This window comes from Danio rerio, chromosome 16 (assembly GCF_052040795.2).
Source record: "Danio rerio strain M-AB ecotype USA chromosome 16, GRCz13ab, whole genome shotgun sequence".
Lineage (NCBI taxonomy): Eukaryota > Metazoa > Chordata > Actinopteri > Cypriniformes > Danionidae > Danio > Danio rerio.
The window spans coordinates 61,065,001-61,067,500 of record NC_141036.1 but is presented as its reverse complement, the minus strand read 5'-3'; the positions used below and the strand labels follow the sequence as shown (position 1 = coordinate 61,067,500).

The following is a 2,500-nucleotide window of genomic DNA, read 5'->3' as shown; positions in this document are numbered from 1 at the left end:
CTGGTAGGCCACGGTGCTTTGATAAGGGCCTACAGCTCGTCTGCATTTCAGGGTCTCGGTTCCCTCATCTTCCTCATGACAGTAGCTCATAGATTTTCAATGGGGTCTGGGTCAGGTGAGTCTCCTGGCCAATTAAGAACAGGGACACCAGGTACCGGCAGCTTCAGCTCTGTGCAGCTTCAGTCCTGCTGGAGGATATAATCATCATCTCCACAGAGCTGCAGCAGCAGGATCATGAAGAGCTCTGTAACTGCTGCTGTGGAGCTGCGCTGACTGAGGACCCTCACCAGCAGACCACACGGCTCTCCAAAGCATCATGTGGAAACTGCACACTGGACTTTGAGCAGGTGGACTTGAGTGTGCGTCTCGCTCCTCCTCCAGACTCTGGGATCTTGATTTCTAAATCAAACACAACATTTGCACTCGGGACTCAGCAGAGCAGGAGCGTTCTCTTCAGCCCAGCACAGACGCTTCTGCCCCTGTGTTTGGTTCAGGTGTGGCTCGACACAGGGAGTTGTAGAGCTGTAGAGCTGCGGTCATACCTGTTCACCTTTCCCAGACACACTCCCTTCCTCCTAACACGAAGCCCACTGAGCCAGACTGAGGCCATGACGAGGCTCTACATTACCTAGTGGACTAGACGGAGACACGGGGAGCCGGCAGTGCTGAACTCTGACAGCATATCCTGTGTGTGTCCAATACTGGAGCACTGTCAGTGTGTCCTCTTTAATCCAGCATCATCATCTTCATCATCATCATCATCACCATCATCCTCACCATCCACATGAACAAACGAAGGCCAGAAATACTCCCGTGTGTGTGTAGTGAACTAGCGCAACACATGCCTGTATATATCTGTGTGTGTGTGTGTGTGTGTGTGTGTGTGTGAGTGTGTGTGTGTGTGTGTGTGTCGTACGTCTGCAGTGGTGTCTGCGTCCTCCGTCAGCCTCATGTTGTCCTGCAGGAGGCGCTGCAGTAACTGCACTTGTGCTGCGCTCAGGAACAGCTCCAGGTTAGACGTGATGTTCATCTCCAGACTGTGACCACACACCACCACCTCCTGTCAACACACACACACACACACACACACACACACACACACAGCATTGAGCTCCAGTGTTAGCTCAGCATTAAGCGGACGTAAACACACACACACACACACACACACACACACACACACACACACACACACACACACACACACACAGCATTGAGCTCCAGTGTTAGCTCAGCATTAAGCGGACGTAAACACACACACACACACACACACACACACACACACACACACACACACACACACACACACACACACACACACACACACGTACCTCCGCTGGGCCGTGATCTGCTGAGAGGGGCTTGCGGTAGATGACGGCCGGAGCTGCTGTGATGCGCACAGAGAAATCTGTGATGATCGGAGAGAGGATCACTCGCTTCTCCTGCTGCCGGCGGATACTGCACACACACACACACACACACACACACACACACACACACACACACACACACACACACACACACACGGTTTCATACTCTGTTTCTCTCACTCTCAGCCACATGCACACACACTCATCTCTCACACAGACACACACATCTCCCACGCTCCCTCTCTTTTTCTCTCTCTCTCTCTCTCTCTCACACACACACACACACACACACACACACACACAAACTAGCTGTTGGGGTCTGGGAGCACACTTGTAGGCAGTAAAACACACACACACACACACACTCTCTCGGCGGTGCACATCTGCTGCTGTTAAACTCTCTCTGCAGTGTTTATGGGCCGCCGGATCAGACGGAGCGAACTCTGATTACAGCAGATCCAGTTACCTGAACAGGTGTCAGAGATCACATGACCTGCTCTCTCTGTCTCACACACACACTGCAGACACATGGCCACTTCCTGTGGGTCACATGACCTGCAGGCCCTTATAAAGTCACTGTACAGGACCTTAAGGAGACACCAGTGTGTGTGTGTGTGTGTGTGTGTGTGTGTGTGTGCGCACCTGCTGGCCATGTTCCACTCCAGTGCAGGGTTCTGTGAGCTCCTCTCTGTATCCGCCGATGTGACACCGCCTGGCCCTGCCCCCTCTGGCTGTAGCTCCGCCCACTGCGCCGTCCCTATGTTCATGCACTGCAGGTCGATCTGATACTGGCGGTCCTCCACCTCAGAGCCCGGGTCACGCAGCACGCCCAGATTCAGCGCCCGTCTGACACACACACACACACACACACACACACACACACACATTAGTGTTGCATCCTCATTAGACACACACACTTATTTCACACGGCCGCCATTTTAAAGAACCGAAGTGAGGCTGCGGTGGGAAGAAACCCGGACGTGTCGGATCAGCACTGAACACATTGCAGGAACATGCGGTGCACTACACAGCTCCAGCTGATGCCGAGATTTCAGAATGCAGAGAGGGTGGAAACACCACTGTAATATCATTCAGTTCAGTTTCATTTAAACAATTAAAGCAGATCAGCATCA

The 2,500-nt window shown here is 52.8% G+C and overlaps 1 protein-coding gene across 8 annotated transcripts in view; it reads right to left on the bottom strand.

Moving 5' to 3' along the window:
* vps13b (vacuolar protein sorting 13 homolog B) overlaps window positions 1-2,500 on the bottom strand; it is a 90,618-nt gene that overhangs the window by 34,266 nt on the left and 53,852 nt on the right. For all 8 annotated transcript variants that reach the window (XM_087287871.1, XM_087287870.1, XM_087287872.1 and 5 more), the window contains 3 exons: window positions 2,010-2,213; window positions 1,329-1,455; window positions 917-1,060 (listed from right to left, as the gene is read on the bottom strand). In XM_087287871.1, the coding sequence (XP_087143997.1) occupies window positions 917-1,060; window positions 1,329-1,455; window positions 2,010-2,213 (475 nt within the window). The remainder of the gene's footprint in view (window positions 1-916; window positions 1,061-1,328; window positions 1,456-2,009; window positions 2,214-2,500) is intronic.